The sequence below is a fragment of the Gobius niger genome, assembly GCF_951799975.1.
Source record: "Gobius niger genome assembly, chromosome: 18".
NCBI lineage: Eukaryota > Metazoa > Chordata > Actinopteri > Gobiiformes > Gobiidae > Gobius > Gobius niger.
Genome location: NC_136869.1, coordinates 8,582,758 through 8,600,454, shown reverse-complemented (window position 1 = coordinate 8,600,454; position 17,697 = coordinate 8,582,758). Strand labels below are relative to the sequence as shown.

Genomic DNA, 17,697 nt, shown 5'->3' with positions numbered 1-17,697 from the left:
TGACGAAAAATGAGTTTACTACAAACGCCAGTGTGGAAGTGGGCTGGAGAACATAAGCAGCAGGAAAACAGATTGTGGACGTTTGTTCTTGCATAAGGTCCTAGTGTAAAACTGGAGATGCTTCGGCAACAGGTTATGATCACATGACGACGTAATATGAGCCTGGCCAGCCGTCCACTACTGCTCACTGTGTCCAAAAGCAGGACCGGCCAATCAAACCTCTAATCACAGACCAGGAACCGAATTAACCACTAGTAAAGTTTCTTCTTGTTCTTTTGAACATTTGAACATCATAGAAATGGTCAAACCTAAGAAAACTGGATAAAATGCTCAGCAAAATCTTAAATCTTTATCTGAGAAAGGTAATATATAAAGTTTCTTCTTCTGCTTCTTCTTTTCCTCGTACTTCTTCTTGTTCCTCTTCTTTTTCTCCTGCTTCTTCTTTTTTCTTCCTCTTCTCCTTCTTCTCCTTCTTCTTTTGCTCCTTCTTCTAGTCCTCCTTATTCCAAACCCTCTTCTTCTTCTCCTTCTTCTTTTCTTCCAACTTCTTCTAATTCCTCCTCTTCTTTATCTTGATCTTCGTCTTCTTCTTCTTCTCCTCCCTCTTTTGCTCCTTCTTCTAGTCCTCCTTATTCCACACCCTCTTCTTCTGCTTCTTCTTTTCTACCTACTTCTTCTATTTCCTCCTCTTCTTCTTTTTCTTCTTCTTCTTCTCCTTCGTTTGCTCCTTCTAGTCCTCCTTATTCCACACCCTCTTCTTCTTCTCCTTCTTTTCTTCCAACTTCTTCTTCTTCTATTTCCTCCTCTTCTTTTTTTCTTCTTCTTTTTCTTCCTCTTCTCCCCCTTCTCCCCCTTCTTCTCCTCCTCCTTCATCTTCTTCTTGTTCTTCTTTCTCTTCTCCCTCTTTTGCTCCTTCTTCTAGTCCTTTTTCTTATTCCACACCCTCTTCTGCTTCTTCTTTTCTTCCTACTTCTTCTAATTCATCCTCTTCTTCTTTTTCTTCTTCTTCTTCTCCTTCGTTTGCTCCTTCTTCTAGTCCTCCTTATTCCACACCCTCTTCTTCTGCTTCTTCTTTTCTCCCTACTTCTTCTATTTCCTCCCCTTCTTATTTTTCTTCTTCTTCTTCTCTTTCTTTTGCTCCTTCTTCTAGTCCTCCTTATTCCACACCCTCTTCTTCTTCTCCTTCTTTTCTTCCAACTTCTTCTTCTTCTTCTTCTTTCTCTTCTCCCTCTTTTGCTCCTTCTTCTAGTCCTTTTTCTTATTCCACACCCTCTTCTGCTTCTTCTTTTCTTCCTACTTCTTCTAATTCATCCTCTTTTTCTTCCTCTTCTCCCTATTCTACTCCTTCTTCTCCTCCTTCATCTTCTTCCTCCTCTTCCTCTTTTCCTTCACAGTCTTCCATGTCCGTGCATACACATTATGTACACATTGAATAAAATTGTGTTCAAAATTATGTTCTGGTGAAAAACGAGTCTCCCTCCCATTCACAGGAATTTAACCAGTCTTGGGCCCAGAACAAAACAATGACTTGTGACTCCGAATCACCAGTGTTTTCTGACAGTTTGTGTCCAGCTTTTCCTTGGACACACAGCCCTGCACTCATAAGGTTGACATTTGCATCCTTCAAGCCTTTATTGACCTTCCCGCGGCACATGTGCGTACACTGTGCTCCCTGTTATCTGTGCCCCCCCCCTCCACCCCCACCACCTGCGCCTGCCTTCATTACAGCCCCAGATAGTGGCATTGGCGACTTGTCACTCCTATTGATTTCTCTTAAACTGCAATTTACATGGATATTTGTGTCCATCCCGGAGCGGTGCGCGTGCGGAGGGCGAACGCTGCGCCTCGCTCTCCTCTCCCCGCGCCGCCCCGGAGCCAAACAACGCGCTCTCAAAGTGACTTTTCCTTCTGACATCAGCAGAAAGATTTATTTATTTAACTAAAGGTGAATGTGAAGACTGGAGAGGGAAATGTAGAGTGTCAAAAAGCTATTATATTTCATAAAAAGGAGAGTGAAATGAAATAGTGGGACATTGATGATGTTACTGTCAAAATATAATGATAGATAACCCCTGCTACTGGAACTGCTGAGTTTTTCTGCAAGTTTCCTCTCCTAACAGCGTGTACTTGAGTTATTTCTGGTGACCAAAGAAGGTGAAACAAAATATGGAATAAAACTAATATGTGATGTGATGTGAATCTGATGTCTTTAACCATGTTTCGTAGGATGATTTTGAAAAATAGTGAAACTGAGAGTCTCGTAAGTAAAGTTTCTGCACTAAACATCGTGGATTCGAGTCTCATCAACAGTCATGTGTTAGTTGTCTCTCCTCGCTTCTCTCCACTTTTTGTCTTGTGCTGTTTTACCTTAAAAAAAAATTGCTATTTGCTGAAAGAAATTACCAACACTTGAGTTATGGTTACATGGCAAAGAGGGTGTGCTTAAAAAAAGGTTGGGAACTAATATTGTTATGGTTGTGCTTTTAATAATTTAGTGTATTTAAAAAAAAAAAATGAATCTAGATATGTATTAAAGAACTAAGTAACTTGTTTACCTTAATAAATCTTTTTATTCCATCCATCCACCCATTTTCTTCCGCTTTATCCGGGGCCGGGTCGCGGAGGCAGCAGTCTCAGCAGAGATGCCCAGACTTCCCGATTGATGCACACCTCCTCCAGCTGTTCTGGGGGACCCTGAGGCGACCCCACACCAGCTCGGAGACATAGTCTCACCAGCGTGTCCTGGGCCTTCCAGGAGGCCTGGTCCCAATAGGACATGCCTGGAACACCTCCCGAGGGAGACGACCAGGGGGCATCTGAAACAGCTGCCCTAGCCACCTCAGGCCAGAAAACCACAATTGCAGCTTTCTTGCCTCCGGGTCGGAGACACCAATACACACTAATAGAATCACAAAGAAGAAGCTAACAGCCTAACAGGCAAAGCTAATTGTGGGCTAGCACCACTCAAACAGTATTTACAGCCAAGTTTGAGTGGAAAATGTATCTCCATTGTGTAATTGGATGCTACAAATATATACTTTCAAATATGAAAGTTAGGCATGAGTTTGGACACAAGTAACATTTTAATTTAGTGGCTTTCATTGTTTGTCATCGAAGAAATCAGGTATAGGGCCTTTTTTAAGCTTGTCGCTTCAGGGTTGTGCAGTAAGAGAAGAATCTGCTTTTACTTCAGTTTGCACCAATATCACACTACCAAACTTTGAGTTTCTGAGCGAATGACTGTACCGCCCGAGCTACCAGCGCCCCTGAAGGACAGCCATATTAGATGCCAACCAAAATGAGTAATATAACATAAAGCCAGTGCCACAAAGTCCCCTCCGAACGTATACGTCTGACCTTCACAGGCACAAACCTGGGAACAAATGTCTAACCTCCAGCGAGGAAAGCCACAAATGTGTTCTGAAAGGCCCGCGCTGCGCCTTCTCACAAAAAATAATGTCAAACTGCCACATGTTCAAACGGGTACAGACTGTCAGTGCGTCTCTGCGTTAAGGTCGCCTCTCGAGTTCAACTTCAGACGACTCTTTCACTGAACTGCAATGCGGGAAACAGACTTTGGTTTTGACCTCAAAGAGCAACTCAGAGTCCTCAGGCTGGCAATTAATAAAAATGACAAGTAATAAAGCACTCATGATTAGCTTTTAAAGGAGGCTTGATATGTTTTTTTAAAAATACTTTTGGTCACCTTAGCACTGATTGGTATTTCATTGTAACTGAAAATGTACAGGAGGCCCACTGCTCCGTACGGATACGGTCACATGGACATGTTTCCCTTCATGGACATGGACACACCTTAACCCAGGACTACGTCTCTGGCTGGAAGAAATATGTTCGGCTTTACCCAAATTTAAAAGCTTCTTGAAAAAGCGTCAAATTGGCGACAAAAACGAGAGGTAATCAAGGATTAAAATGCAATCAAAGGGCAATGAAAAAACGGGACAAAAAACTTTCGAAAAGAAACCAAAGAGGTGACAATAAAATGATGAAAATGCAACAAAAAATCTTAGATCAGATTTGTAGGCCTTAGCTTTCAAATGAGGTGTTACTCTTGCCTATAGGCTGTGAGCTCCAGTCAAGAAGCTTTTTAGATTTGGGTAAAGCTGAACTGGAGAAAATGTGTTTGGTTAAAGTGGGGGTTAAGAGGTTAAAAAAAAAAAGCCACAAAAGAGCAACTAAAAAGTAACTAAATCGCAACTTAAGAGAAAATGGCAAAACGACTCAAAGACAATGAAAAAGTGGCAAAAATGTGATGAAAATGTCAAAAAAGTGACAGCAACAATGCAAGGAAAAAGATGTGCTGAGATCAGTTTTGTAGGCCTTAGCTTTCAAATGAGGCCTACCAGTAGATAATGCACTCAGTTAAGGTGGGAGTCCGGGTTTTTTAAAGAACCTTTTTAAGATTGAAACTTATGTGTCTTGATATTTTAGCTTTTCTTTTTGTTAAATTCATACACAGGGAAATAAAAGGGTCTCTGCTGTGTCCGGACTAGACGGTTCCTGTCACCACCTGCTGGCATAAGGCCATAACATGCTTGTCTTCAAGTGTGGAAGAAATGGTTGAAATTAACATTGTACGGTCTTTGTTGTGCAGCACTAATGAACTTTGACGAGCGCACTTTCAATATGAAGTCGATTTCAAAAGTATGTACGATAATGAAAGGTTTAGTGCTGGGCTGGATAAAGGACACAAATCAATCTTCTTTCTTTTCTTTGTTTGAATTAATAGTGTTTTAAAGTTGTTATACCCGTATTATAAGGACATACAAGGGGAAACCAAGTGTCTATTGCAAATGCAGGAGTGAAATTTGATGCTGCCTCGAGTGGATATAGAGACAGAGTGGAGCTGTGGAAGTATAATATCCAGATTCATAAACACAGGAATGACTCTTCCCTGTGGCCCTGAACTCTCTGTGACCTTTGAGCTTTGACCTCTGCACCGGCAGACCACACTGCTCCGTGCTGTTGACAATAAGTTATCAGGCAAAAATATTGAGTTCTACCAACAAAACTCATCCCTCTTGTTATCATGGTTTAAAAATGTAATAATAAATCAAGCGTAGGGTCTAATTGCAATGTATGTAAAACCAATCCCCAATGAATGAACAGTAAACTTAAGGAAACATGTGTATTGTTTCTATAAATAAGTAAAGCGTGTCAAAATAAAGTTTTCTTCAGTGACAATAACATTTTAATCAAAGTTTTGTGGTAAGAAGCACTAAAAAGAAAACACTTCGGGTGAAGCTGCCGTGTTTGAGCTTTGAGAACAACAAAACAAGCGCTCCTGTTGACCGGGGCCTTTTCCAACTTAAATGTCTGTCAATGGAGGTGTGATGGAGCCAACCCCTCAACACTTTCAGCCCATTATTTGCTCATTGTGACTGCGCGTAAACAACACCAAGTTTAAGCGGTCTGAACGGCGCGACGTGCCGCGGATACGCGGGGTGCCAGTTCAAGGGGTGGAGGGGGGTGTCGCTGCTGATGTCACGCCTCCCAGACAGACACGATTGGAGCCTAATTAGAAAGCCAGGCAGCAAATAGATGGGCGTCCTGCACGGCTGAATCCAAAGTGGCTGCATGGTGCCAAATGCGCAGCGCAGCAGACAGAGGAGAGGAGCGGGGTGCGCAGGGGGGTGGAGGGGGGGGGGAAGAAAGCCATACGCCAGCGCGGTGTCTCTTCCAGCGGGGAAGGTGAGGCGCGCGGGAACGGCATTCACCAGCATTACGCGCTGCCCTCCCTTTCTCTGCCTTTTTTTTTTCCATTTGGAGCGCAACACAAACGGGAGAGAGAGAGACAGAGAGAGTCGGGAAGAGAGGGAGAGTGTGTGTGTAGTTCGGAGCTACCGTCAAAGCCAGGCAGACTGTACTGCGCGCCAGACACGAAGTATACGAGCCAGAGTCGAGCGCTCCACTGTATAGTACCAAGTTGAGACTCCTTCGCTTCCAGCAAGCAGAGGCAGCAGCAGCGGCACGGCAGCAGCGCGCGCGATGGCTTCCGTACTTGGGAACGGCAGCCGCGCGTCGGGAGCTCAGAGCGGCCAGGTGAAATGCAAGCTCAAGCGGCGTCGGAGGAGGAGATCCAAACGAAAAGGTACACAACTTTTTTGTTCCACAGCACTTGCTCCTTTGTCTGTAGAATCGCTTTCGGGGGGCAGACAGATTGCACTGCCTGGTGGACGTGCGCAACGGAGACAACCACCCGGGCGCCTTTTCCTTTTTCCCCCCTCGTCTCCACCGACATCGTTATGGGGGCAATAAATGGACAAAAGACGCTCGTTTGCGCGCCGCGGATGGACTGACAAACTACTGCGTGCCGCGCGGGCTTCGCTTCTCCTTGGAAAGTTGCTGGTGCGTTTATTGACCTCGCAATAAGGGACGACTGCCTGCGAGCCAGATAGTTTTTTTTTTATTCTTTTGTTTTACACAGTGGACGCTATAAACAAAACTAAAGATGCGTTTGTCTTTTTACGCATCCACGTTGTTCCCATTCAAGTCAATTTGCTCGCGCTGTTAATGAACCCAATTTTGGCGGTGCGTTTAAAGCAATCTCTGCTCATTGGTGATACAAATCTGCAGCATTTTACGCATTTAATTTCATCCATTAACACAGTCCTGTTTGGTCTCATCCGGTCTTAAACCCGAGACCTTTCCCGTCCGGCTTTCCAGCGCGCGCTGCGGACTGTTTCGCCTGCACATAAAAGGCATTTCAGGGCCTGCACACACAAAAAGAACAAGAACGCAAAGTCAATTAAAACAGCAATTATTTTTTATGACTCTTATCTCCTGCTTGTGTCTTCTGTTTAGCCGGACAGTGGGACGCATTATTAGCCTTTGTGGAAAAGCAGGTGATAAAATGGAAATACACTCTTGCTTTTCCACCCCCTGGCACAGTGACAGAACAGAGAGGGGGCCAGGTGTTTTGTATCGCCGCGAGGATTCAGGGCGAAGTGTGTTTTGCCCCGGAAGATTTGCCCCTGTGAGTTGTAAGTTTAGGCTCGTCTTTTGCGCGTTTCATGTTTTCTTTTTTCTTTTTTAAACCTCCCATTTGATTTTCAAAATTAACCACCTTACTTTAATAATTCAAAACGTATTAGTAAAGGTATGTTTCTGCAGGAGAAAGGATTGCAATACACAGTGCCCTCAAGAAATATCATTACCTTTGGTAAATATTAGACAGAGAAAAACGCTTTGGGGCAAAATCCTTTAAAGTTCAACTTGGATGTCTTGCAAAAAAAAAAAAGTACTACAAAACATGAAATAGTTTCAAACACAATGCACTTCAAATAAAAAAAAGACATTTTATGCAGCTACATTTATTGACACTTGATTTTATCGGTGTCATTTTCTACTTTTTCGAGGGCACCATTTATAAATTCATGGAAAACATCAGTATCTGCAGATGGCCTTGAGAGATGCAAACTTACTGACAAATCAGAACAATGCCTATTATCAATTAAAATGTGGAAAAGGAAGAGTCGTGTTTTGCTTTCAGGCCCCAACCGTGGATTTGGACTGTAAAGATGTAGAAATATTGTAATTTTAACTTCTTCAACAGAATTATTCGAGCGATATGACCAGGCCGAATATAAACACACACACACACACTGCGCCTCAAACACACCATCCCCGTGTAGTGTGTACCGCCGCTTCCCCTCTCCCATATCCCACCGCCTTTGAACGCATCCCGAGCATGTCCACCCCCCCCCCCCTCCAACCTCCACCCCACCATCCACCGCCTCACACTTGCCACCAGACCCCCAAACAGACAAGCAGCGGCGCCTCGTTTGCCGTCGACCCCCTTGATTCTTTTTTTTTAATAGCCCAAGTAATTGAGACAAGGCCGAGGATACATAAAATATAGCGGGGCGAGGCAGTTGTATTTACATAATGGAAATGACAGAATCGGTTTCGCGACATTAAGCATTGCGTATGAGTGTGACGGGACGCGGGGCCCCTTTTAGCACTGCGGCTAATTTATAGGCGCTTGCTGATTCATTCTGATAACATTAGGGAACATTAGGGGCCACGCCAAATGAACCGTGTCACGGAAGAACTGCTGAAAGTGACAGATTTTGACCCCACACACACACACACACACGCACACACGCAAATTATTAAAGGCACTCTCGGAAACTGGGAAGAAAAGAAGTAATTTGACGCTGCTGAATGGTGTTTAGTCGCTTGTTTATTGGACAGTGATAGACCGTCCAATCGCTCATAACACGCTGCTTCCTCGGGCTATTGGGACTTCACTTTTTGTTTCCACTTTATAAACGTGTGGAGAGTGAATAACAAGTATCAGAGCGCTCCACGGTGCAGTCAAAACAACCAAAGGGCTGTCTCATTTTTTTTGCAGCCGCCTCTGAATTTGGAAATGATTTGTCACTTTGCAAACCCTCCCGAATGACATTTTATGACTTTCTGGTTTCGATTTCTGGCAAAACTTGTGTTGAGATTTATTTTTTTCCCCTCATGTTGATCAATCTCACTGTTTTAACCTCTTGACCCCCCCCCCGCCTTAACCCAGCGCATTTTCACCAGTTCAGCTTCACCCAGATCTGAAAGCTTCTCGACTGGAGCGGACAGCCTGTCATTTGAAAGCTAAGACCGCTTTCTTCGTCACTTTTTCTCCTTGCTTTTTGTCGCGTTTTCTTCACTTTTTTGTCACTTTTTAACCGTGTTTTTGACGCTTTTTTCTTACCGAGTCGTCGTTGCTTTTCCGGCACATTTTTGCTCGTCGCTCTTTTGTGGATCTTTTTTTTGCTTATTCATCACTTTTTAATCTGTTTTTTTTGCTACTTCTTTACTGTGATTTTGTCTCTCTTTTGTTGTTGTATTTTCATCCTCGTTTTCACCGCTATTTTGACGCTTTGTTCAAGAAGCTTTTAGAGTTAGAGCCAACCTGGAGAAAATGTGCTCGGTTCAGGTCGGGGTTAAGAGATTAAGAGACTGTTTTACTTAAAAGCTGGTATGTTTCTCTAATGCGTTTGAGATATAGGCATTTAGAACTAAACCTACTGCTGTGCAAACAAATGAATGCTTTCAACATCCGCGTCACTTAACACACAAAAACAGTCTCCGCTTTTAGTCCAAACTCCACAGAGCACCATGCTGACCTTTTAGATTGACCCTAGTTTTAATCACAATCAGATATTAATTCAATGGCTGCAGGGTCCTAATTTTGAATCCCATTGTTTTCCATATATTTACATGTTTAGATTTGTCCAATACTGTATTTTACCAGAGCAAATACTGCTATACCAGTACCATGAGAAAAGTGAAAGAAGAGCTTTTTGTTTTTTCACCCTGAAGCCCTGAAGCCCCGAGCGCCCCGAACCTCCCCTTGCTCTTCTGGGTTCCTCATTTTCTCATGGTGTTTTTCAATTTTTCCTTCTCATCCATTCATGATCAGCCTGTTCCCTGACGGAGAACCTGCGTTTTCCCATCTTTCAACAGACTCGTGAGGCACTCACCCTCCTCTGAACTACATTTTACTAATGTCTCATATTCACTCAAAGGCTCACCATATCATTACTCATATCTTTAGTATAAGCATTATAGTATAGCTATGCAATATATGCGAAAGCTGCATTTTTATGGTTGAACTGTTATGTAATGAAAGGCAGTATGTTTTTAATAAATGTCATTCTAGGGCTTTAAATGCTTGGATTCTTTTTCTATTTAAAGTTTATTGATAGTATTTTTGTCTAAGTGGAGTCTGCTAAACTTATAAATTATAGGTGGAAATAAACATGCAAAAGTAATGTAATGAGTCTGCCAAGCTTAAAAATGTTAGGTTGAAATTGACATGAAAAGGTTAATATAATGAGTCTTGAAATTGACAGAAAAAGTGCATGTAATGAGTTTGTTGAACTTGAAATTTTAAGTTGAAATTGTCAAAAAAAAGTAAGTCTGCTAAACTTAACAAATCTACGTTGGATGAGGCCACTGAACCTGTAGCTTATAGGTTGGATATAACTTAAAAAATGTAAAACAGTAACTCGAAATGCATGTGGTAATGGTCTCCACAAAAGTTTTGAGTTTACTGAACTTGTTCGGGTTTACAGTGTAAGTGGAGTCTGCTAAACTTATAAATTATAGGTGGAAATAGACATGCAAAAGTTAATGTAATGAGTCGGCAAAACAAATAATAATTAGGTTGGAATTGACAAGAAAAAGTTAATATAATGAGTCTGCTTAACCCCTTAAAATTTAGGTTGAAATTGACAGGAAAAAAGTAAGTGTGTTGAACTGAAAATTTTAAGTTCAAATTGTCAAACATGTAATATGTGATAAGTCTAGTAAAAAGTTTTGAGTTTACTGAACTTGTTCGGGTTTACAGTGACATTAACTGAATTATGATTGAAAATAACTCACTTCTAAATCTGTTTCTATTCTCCGATTAACTTTACCACATAATTTACCACACTCACACTTAGAAATCTTCTCTTTTTTTTATACTGGAACTTTTTATAGTCTCCAAGAACCCTGCGTGTCCGTCTGATACATGACCTCCCCTCTCTCCTCATCTTAAACTTCCCCAGCGATCCCCTTTGACCTGAAGGTAACTGGCCCCACGGGATTATCACCGCACGGCATTCAGGTTTCAATCCCCCGAAAGGCTGCAGATTATTTATAGATTACTAAACCCGATGATTCAATAGGTTAATGCTTACCCGTCATTTGACATATTGTTCCTGCGGTCCGTTTTTCATTATCAGAGAGTGGAGGACAGATTATATGCGCCTCTTTTGGTGAGCCTCTTTTTTTCTCCTCATGCACAGTCTGCTGTCGTCCGGGACGCTACGCTCTCGCTAGCGCCGCGTTGTGTGTGTAGCATGCACTGCAGTTTATCTATCCACCGACCCCTTTCTTTAAGTATTGGCATGTATTTGAAACATTATGAAGTGAAAATGCTGTCATTGTTTTATTAATTTCCTTTTAGTCACAGCAGCAATCATAATAATACTTGTTTTCCTTTTATTATTGTAACCTTTTCCACTCCTACAGACACTGTCATGTGCATTGTTGGTGCTTTAATGACCTTATGGTGCAATTTTGCTTGATAAAGAAGTATTTTAACAATAACTTTTAGTATTTTTTTGCAATTACTACAAGACGTTCATGTTGTATGCAGTCCAGTTTGTCAAAAACGTCAAGCACAGGTCTGTTTTTGTCTTTTCCCTCTTGCAATATCATTCACTACTTGCACGAGTAATTACTTACTAACCTATTTTGTACCTGCAATCTTAGTTTTTAAACAATTAAAGCAAATTGATTGTTGTTTCCAGACAGGGCCGGCTCTACAGGGGTGCTAAAGGGGGCCAGCTCATTTCAGCAGGTCTCATAATGGCGATTATCCCCATTTGCCCTCTCAGTCAGTTTGTTCTGTAGCCGGCTCTGGCTCCAAACTCATTTCTAACTTTCCTAATGCCGTTCCAACATCCTACTCCACATAGCGTGTGTTTCTCAATAACTTAAAGCGGAATTTCTGATCGCTCTCCTTTCTCTCTTCTGCGGCGTCTGGCCTTTTATCTGCAGTATGTGTTTTTATGGACAAGAATAAGCACTGAACAGATTTATGGCCCAACATTATGTTTTTTTTCTTCCTTTTTTTTTACAACTCGACTTGCCCTCTTCGGAAGCGAGCCGAGCGCACGGAAGGAAGGAAGGAGATAGTCAATCGGGGAATATGAAAAACACAGAGTAATTTACGCCGCTGTAAACTCGGGGAAGGGTCGGGTTCGGGAGCGCGTGTGGTTAAAGAAGTTGAAGTGTTTAAGAGTGTAGGCAAGCGGGTCCCGGGGCATGGGGGGCTTTCAGGGGCGGGTTTATGATTGGCTATAAAAGCTGCTGTTCAAATGATATGGTGAGATGGAGATTAGACTAAAGACGTGTACTCTGGTTATAATGGGCTAGTTAAAAACATGGGCTGCTCTGTTTAGAATGACTACACAGCGAAAAGGAAGTCCACAAACTTGACTTTATCCCGAGTAATCACTTTATTGATCCGTCATCAGCTTTGCAGTATAAATCATTCTTAAAACGAGTCATGATGGCTGATACATACAGTAAGAGCTTTTATCCTGTCCCCCGAACCATTCACATTCAGCATTTTCAGCGCTCACTCTTATCACAAGCACATAATTATTTCGGGCTTCACGTTTCCCCCCCTTTTTTTTTTTTACCGGGTGAATTGATTGAGGTTCGATGTGATTAAATTCGAGATCCTCGCCGAGATTTCCCGGGTCACATTCGCGAGGCGCAGGTGAATCAGACTGTCTTCTTCTTTCTCTCTCTCTCTCTCTCTTTTTTTTTTCCCTTCCCGTAGCGTTTGTGCTGATTTGGAGAAATCCGTGACGAGGTGCGCCGGGGCCTTTTGTAGCCGGCTGCGTCTCTGATCGAAATACGCTCCTTTTATCTTTGGCTGTTATCTGCTCCCTTTGACCGGCGCGCAGCTTCCACACGTGCGGCATCAAGCCAAACGAGGGAGTTCGTATCGGTGAAAGTCTTGAAGGAAGTTATCTGTTGGAAAACTGGGTCCCGCTTTGGACAAATTTGATTAAAGCGATTACAGATATGGCTTGGGAATTGTACTTTGAAAAAAAAATGAATGGAGTCTGCCATTACACAGACTGTCATTTGGTAAAGCCTCATTAGGAAAAAGACATGTTACCCACTTGCTACAAAGGAAAACAGCCTTCCCATGTTAGGGCTGCCGTATTCCGGGTCCGTGGTGCGTGCCTATATGACGTACACCCCCTGCACTGGCCTACATTTCCTGTCATTAATAAACTCTGGCGCAGCGAAGAGGCAGACACACCTCTCTGGGCGTCGAGAATTGCTCGCGACACGTGGTTTTCGTAATGTAGGTTTGTTCACAGCGGGGAAAGGGAGCAGTTTGGGGACTGCAGTGAGGATATGGTGAGGTTTGCTTCCATTGCGGGACGTCCCAATGTCACTGTATCACTTAAGGAAAATAAACGAGCTGGAACAATTGCTAATCGGTACAATGGCTTCTGTTTGTTGGTTATTGGAAAATTGCGTGACTTGAACAAAACTCCAGGTTAGGGCTGGGCGATATCAACAAAAAGAAATATTTTTTGGTTAACTATGATGAAGTGATCTTTTTGCAAAGCACCAGAAATAAACAAAAATGTGCTGCAAACATCTACATTAACATTGCTTTGTCGCTCCACAAATAATTGTTCTGAAATGGACATAACACTTTTCATATTTTTTCCCATCTTTTCCATAATTCCAAACAGTTTCCCAATGTATTTATTTTGACTTTTTTTTCCATTTTCTCTTTTTCCTAGCAATTTTATTCCCAATTTTTTCCTGAATTCTCCTCATTTTCCCCCCTATCTTTTCCACAATTTTTCCTCAAACTTTTTGTAATTTATCTTTCCCAATTTTCTTCCCATTTTTTCCTGTGTTTTCCCTAATTTTCCCAATTTTTTCCACATTTTCCCCAGACTTTTGGAACGCTACAGCAGTAGAAGAAGAAATGACCTGATTTATTTTTCCAATTTTCTTCCCATTTTTCTTCCCATTTTCCCACCAATTTTCTCCCTTTTTTTTTTATCATTTCCCCCCTATTTTTGCTCCATTGTTAACAATTTGTTTCCCTATTTATTACGCTGTTTTTTGCCCAGTTTTTCCACATTTTCCCCACATTTTTTCCCCACATATCTTGACATTGGATATAAACCCGATATTGTAAATAGGCTATTTTGATATTATTTTGTAAACAATATATTGCCCACCTCTACCCCAAGTATGCTTTTTCTCCCCCGCATTATTTCATGATTAATTACATTGCACTGTCACAAGGCAGATAAAGTGTCTTGCCCAAGAACACAACAGCGGAACCGTCAAACATTACCACCGGGCAACTGATGCTCCCTGTGTCCCTATTTTTCTACTTCAGTTATGTCTTCCATCCAAAGTAAGCGTTGTCCAAAAGCCACGTTACATTGCTTTAGCGGTTGCCATGGATACTGATTTGTTTACAGCGAGGATGATGATGAGTCAAAAGAACAACAGGTGGCACATTGTCTCCAAAAGTCTGTGTTCAGTCATTCACACGTTCGCCGCCACCGCTATCACTTCGCAATGATGAACTCGGGCAGAATGTAGCAGCTTCGTCAAAATATAGTTCTGAGGATGAATATGCACAGCGTTTGTGCCCTTAAAAGAAATACATTCAAGTGCCACGTTTATTTTCTGGCCCAGCCCTGATCTCACAAGTAAAACGTGCATTTCAAATATTCAGATTTTTCCGTCCCTCTGGCTTTATTTTGCCAGTTACTTTACTGGAAAATATCATGCTAAATCAACTTCTCCATTGCGAGATCAGTAAAGTCTTGTATAGTCTCTTGATTGGTCTTTTAACCATATTATAGCATCATTCTCAAATCATTCTCAGTCAAATACAGACCTGGAGTGGTTTTGAGTAATCCTGTTCTCTTTGGTCATTTCTTCTTCTACTGCTGTAGCGTTCCGATCTGTACTGGCAGGATTTTAAGGCCCAATTGAGGGAACACAGAACTGCCTTCCACATTTTTACAGCCACAATCCATCATTTGACCCGTTCTGCACCTAACTGTGTTCATCACGGCGCCATGGATTTGCTTGCATGCCGTTAGCTGAAAGTGAAAGCATATGTTCAACATTTTATAATATCGTCCCTTTGAAAATAAAAGGTTCTACCTGCATTCTGCGTTGTTCTGAGACCTGCAAAACGTCCATATAGTGTACAAAATGGAGCTTCTTGAACAAAGCGTCAAAATGCAGATAGAACCTTATATTTCTAAGGCGACGATATTTCTGTGTGGAGTTTGCATGTTCTTCCCGTGTCTGCGTAGGTTTCCAACGGGTTCTCTGATTTCCACTACCACTAATAAACATGTACAGAATGAATGAGAGTGTGAGTGTGAGTGAGTGGTTGGTTGTGGTCAGAGGGGCCACAGATTGCCTGTCTTCCGTCAGTCTATCCCAATGGGCAGCTGTGGCTACAATAGTTGCTCACCAGTGCCACCACCATGGAGTGAATGAATAAAGCCTACAGTGTGGCGCTTTGAGAAACTTGTATGAACCAAATCCTGACCAGCCCAGTCTCTCACTTCTTTCTTTCTTTACTTAAAGGGGCTATACAGAGTTTAAAAATGTTGTAATTATGTATTGTCCTCCCCCTACATGTTCCAGTAATGTCCTAATGTGTAGAATGAGCCCAAACCTGTTCACCACAACTGCCTCTAAAATCCTGCACTGTCACAGAAAAAGTTGTTATTTCGGGTCCGCATTGCCGCCATGCACGAGCTTAATATAGAAACTGCAGTTACACGTATGACCTGAGGTGGCAGTAGTGAGCATAAAATGGCCAACTTGCATCTAGCCCCTTTAACAACATTATTTCATATTTTAAAACGTGGAATGCAAATGCTGAGGTGCCCAAAATGATATTTTTTTTTCTTATACTATAGACATGTCCAAAGTGCGGCCCTGGGGCTAAATGCGGCCCTCAGGCATCTTGTTTTACTGGCACACATCACCAGAGATGTGAGGCGAGAGAGGGCAGCACGGTAGCACAGCGGTTAGCGCTCGTGCTTCACAGCTAGAAGGTCCGGGTTCGATTCCCACCTGGGACGGGGGCTTTTCTGTGTGGAGTTTGCATGTTCTCCCCGTGTCTGTGTAGGTTTCCTCCAGGTACTCTGGTTTCCCCTACCACTAAAAACATGTACAATAGGCCAGGATGTATGAGAGTGTTATGGTTCCAGCCTGGGCACTGTTTAAACCTTTCCTGAATACACCCAGTTGAATGGTTGAATGCTCTGTCCGCAGATCTGTGGCCCTCCATGCTGTATACATGTCAATATGCAGCCCTTGGTGAAAAAAGTTTGGACACCCCTGCATATAGGCCTATATTTATATATTTATATCTGCAAAAAAAAACATAGTAACTTGACATAGCAAGGGGGAGAGTTTCATTAACCAAGGACAGAACGGACAGAATGTAAAGCCAGGGAAAACTATCGGTATTTGTTTTAGTAAAATCTTTAATTCTGTTTATTATAGACCTGTAACTAGTCCCTACACTGCAATGCATTCTGGGGATGCGTGGCGAGATAGTGCATTGTGAAGAAAAAAAAACAATAAGCATTTGAAGTTTTCCTCAACGTGCACATTTTACTTCTCCAACTGCGTCCTATTATGCCGCAGTTTTGTCTCTCCTCCGAGGCCCCGCTTCACTGTCGGGACGCCCCAATGTCACTGTATGCGTCAATGGGAGCGAGAGCGGGGTGGGGGGTTGGGGGGCGAGTAGATGTACCCCTCAGATGTAAGGCTTCCCAAACGCTTCTGTCACTTTTGTTTGTGTTCAGATAAACGCATTAAGAGCCGCGACAAAAAAACACCGCCGGCATTTAGGAGGTTAACGAAGGTCGACTTTGCTCCGTGCGCTTTCTCCATTCAACGTTCACCCTTTCCTAATGCGAAATGTGCAGTTTTGGGGACACCGCGTCCTCTAGCAAAATGGACGTTTAGCGCTCAACAGAGAGAGGGGGGGAAAAGGTTATTATTATTACTACGGACTGCAGTCTCTGGAGAACAGCTGATAAAATGACCAGGGAGGAAGGAATAGCACAACTTTAGCGCGCATTAGCATAATTAGTCATTATCTTGTAATAGTCCCTCTTGGCGTTTCGGGAGCTTGGCGCGGGAGAAGGGAAAGTCTACTTAAAGTTCAGGAAACAAATGCCAACCAAGTCCAAATGTCCCACGAAACACACAAAGGAAGGAGGAGCGGGGACAGAGAGGGGGATAAAAAGGAGAAGAGGAGGTGCCAGGTTTTAATGTGGACGTGTGATGCCTATTTGTGACGTACTTTTGGGTTCCTCGGCATCGATATTTAACATTTTATTAAAACACTAATGGGGGAGGACTGGATTATAGTGTGGGGCAGTTCAGAGTTCCTTCTATTACACAATAAACTGCTGGAGGAAGAAGCAACATAAGTAAAAACTGATGTGATAGCATGGTGGAGAGATTCGTAAGAGATTCTGCCATGTTTAATTAGTCATTGTTTTATCTCAGCATTTAAAAATAAAAGATTACTGTGTGCAGCCATGGCAATTACAAGAATATAAACCTTTACAGATTTGGAAAACTTTATTGATCCTAATGGGCAAGTCATTTGCAGCAAACCTCAGAATATTTCACACACGCATCACAAACAGTTCAGACAAGAGTAAAGGCTCAAGATCAACAATAGTTCTATAAAAGTAATGAAATAGAACACATTTCAAATCGTCTGCTTTACTGAAGAAACATATACTTTACTTCAAGTCAACAGTTCTGTAGCAGAGGAGACGAAAGAGTTGGAGAAACGATTAGTTTTCCGAAAAGGTTCATCAAAACGATGTCCAGATGGTATCAGCAAAATAGGCTGACCCAAGATACATTTAACCTTTTGTAGCGCCCGCCTCTCCTTGTTTAAACCAACATTATTTCGACAGGCAACAAGTTCAAGAAGTGTTACAAACTGCACCATTTTTGCAACTTAATACGCTGAAAATAATCATCAAGCAGTTTCCTGGCCCCTGTGGAGGAGGGGGCTGGACAGACTGTCAGACTGGGAAAGTCTTTTATCCCTCATGCCATTAGACTGTATAATAC

General features: G+C 42.4%; 1 protein-coding gene across 1 annotated transcript in view; it reads left to right on the top strand.

Annotated features, from left to right (window-relative positions):
- Positions 1-5,656: 5,656 nt before the first annotated feature.
- Positions 5,657-17,697, top strand: part of adarb2 (adenosine deaminase RNA specific B2 (inactive)) — a 330,090-nt gene continuing 318,049 nt past the window's right edge. The window contains exon 1 of the mRNA XM_079576581.1: positions 5,657-6,109. Coding sequence (XP_079432707.1) covers positions 6,007-6,109 — 103 coding nt within the window. The 5' untranslated portion in view covers positions 5,657-6,006. The remainder of the gene's footprint in view (positions 6,110-17,697) is intronic.